The sequence below is a fragment of the Coenobita brevimanus genome, chromosome 104, assembly GCF_032717465.1.
Source record: "Coenobita brevimanus isolate Jiangsu-jjx chromosome 104, ASM3271746v2, whole genome shotgun sequence".
Taxonomy (NCBI): Eukaryota; Metazoa; Arthropoda; class Malacostraca; order Decapoda; family Coenobitidae; genus Coenobita; species Coenobita brevimanus.
In genome coordinates, this window is record NC_137057.1 from 18,330,460 (window position 1) to 18,332,959 (window position 2,500).

The following is a 2,500-nucleotide window of genomic DNA, read 5'->3' on the forward strand; positions in this document are numbered from 1 at the left end:
GACCTTTTAACTATCTGATATCATAAATTCCCTAATAAACACAGCAATTTCCCAGAGCCAGGACCTTTGTAAAATTAATCAATGGGGACAAATTAATCTGGTCTCATTTTAATGCTCAGAAAACGAAACACATTAATTTCTCCAACGGAAAGAATCCCTCAGACTCTCATTTCATTCATTCATTGCCAGACGCCACGTATCCCAAACGGGGTGGCCAAGGGCTTAGAGTTAATTGTTTTACAGGGAGGGGCACTAATCCTCCACCAACCCCACTTGACACGTAGGGAGACTCTCACATAATTATAAATGTTGTCACTATTCCCATGTCCACTACAGCTGACATCCCGGGTGTTACTCTAAACCCCAACCTCACCTGGACACCTGTTGTTAAATCCCTGGCTAAAAATTGCTTCTACAAAACGGATTTATGTACAGAGTTGGTGAATCCCTCCCTGACGAGCAGGTGGCCTCAGTATACGAAAGTTATGTGCGTTCTCAGAGGGAATGCTGTTCACCGCTGTGGAGTGGATGTGCAGCGGTGTAATGCAGTACACCACTGTGGAGTGGATGTGTAATACTGTTCACCACTGTGGAGTGGATGTGCAGTGGTGTAATGCTGTACACCACTGTGGAGTGGATGTGTAATACTGTTCACCACTGTGGAGTGGATGTACAGCGGTGTAATACTGTTGTGGAGTGGATGTACAGCGGTGTAATACTGTACATCACCATGGAGTGGATGTGCAGCGGTGTAATACTGTACACCACTGTGGAGTGGATGTACGGCGGTTGCATTGAGGCAGTTGGACAAAATTCAAAATACTTTTATCCCCAGAACTACTACTCTCTGGAATTCACTTCCTGGCAGGTGCGTCCCACAAACATTTCATCCACTTGAATTTAAATCCAGTTGTTTGGAATATTTTAGGGATGGACGAGGCCATTAGGAACACCAACTTGTTTTTTTTAATTTCCTCTGTTTTTCCTTCCTTCATTCATCGTCTCTCTCTCTCTAAAAAAAAAAGAAATTAAAAAAAGAAAACGATGTAGCGATATATATATACTCGTTTGACTGCTAAAAAATTGACGGATAATATTTCTCCCGTGAGGTGAGCGAATTTGCTGGTGATGGGGTGGACTGTGACGATGATGGTTGTTTTGCAGTGGGTGGGTGGTGTGGTGGGTGGGCGGTGGTGGTGTGGTGGCGGCGGTGACGGGGCAGTGGGCGTGGTGGTGTGGGCGTGGGCTGGTGACGAGATCCTGGCCTGCTCGAGTACTTACTTCGAGTCTTATGGTCGTCCTCAGCACGGCTCTGGCTCTGGCGTGGCTGGTGAGTAGTAGTAATAGTAGTAGTAGTATCTGTAGTAGTAGTAGTAGCCATTACAGAAGTGGTAGTAGTAGTAGTAGTAGTAGTAGCTGTTACAGAAGTGGTAGTAGTAGTGGTAGTAATAGTAGTAGTAGTGGTGGTGTAGTAGTAGTAATAGTAGCAGTAGCTGTTATAGGAGTGGTAGTAGTAGTAATAGTTGTAGTAGTAGCTGTTTTAGGAGTGGTAGTAGTAGTAGTGGTAGTAGTAATAGTAGAATAGTAGTAGTAGTATCATCCTGGTGGCAAAGCAAAGGGTGAGTGGTAATAGTAGTGATAGTAGCAGTGGTAGTAGAAGCGTTAGTAATAGTAGTAGTCAGTCAATCAGCCAGTAGTGGTGGACTGGTAGCGATAGTTGAGATAGTGTTGTGTAGAATGAGTGATGGATGGATTGCGTGGTGTGTGTGTGTGTGTGATTGATTGGGTTATTGATTGACTGATAGATTCATTGCTTGATTCACTGTCTGCGTAGTTGATTAATGGATTGATTAGTCAGTTAGTTATATAATTGCTTCCTTGTTTAATTCACTGCTTTGCGTGTTTGGTTTCAGTTAGTTAGATCATTGCTTGCGTGATTGAGTGATTGATAGCTCAGTTGGGTGATTGCTTGCTTGTTTAATTCACTGCCTTGCTTGTTTGGTTTCAGCTGGTGGAGAGTGACGCCCCGGAGGTGTCGTGGTCGCCTCTGGAACCGGAAGACGTTAACCTGACCCTCCCCATCCTGGCGCTTCCTCTTCAGCACCACAAACACGACGCTGAGGTACCGTGTGTGTGACGAGGATGAGGTGGAGGGATGGGGTGGAGAGGTATGTGAGAGAGAGGGGGGTGTGAGCTGGGAGCAGGGCAGTGAAATGGGCGGGGGACAGGGCGACGTGGAGGCGATTTGTTTGTGGCCAACCCGAACGGGATTGAGGTGTCTGGTAGTAGATAGATAGATAGATTTTCTTTTTGTTCACTATACTCCTTTCACCTTAACTTGGCCCAGATTTTCGTCCTTTTGCAGCTTATTTCACGTAGATCAGTGGCAGAAAAAGACAATGCTACGGATCTACACTCCTTCCCATAGCACTTCTTCGTGACTAGCACCTCATTTCTGCGGCTCTACATCCTTCCCATAGCACTTCTTCGTGACTAGCAC

The 2,500-nt window shown here is 45.6% G+C and overlaps 1 protein-coding gene across 1 annotated transcript in view; it reads left to right on the plus strand.

Moving 5' to 3' along the window:
* Window positions 1-2,500, plus strand: part of LOC145416036 (adenylate cyclase type 2-like) — a 72,064-nt gene that overhangs the window by 58,720 nt on the left and 10,844 nt on the right. The window contains exons 11-12 of the mRNA XM_080285136.1: window positions 1,306-1,330; window positions 2,009-2,122. Coding sequence (XP_080141262.1) covers window positions 1,306-1,330; window positions 2,009-2,122 — 139 coding nt within the window. The remainder of the gene's footprint in view (window positions 1-1,305; window positions 1,331-2,008; window positions 2,123-2,500) is intronic.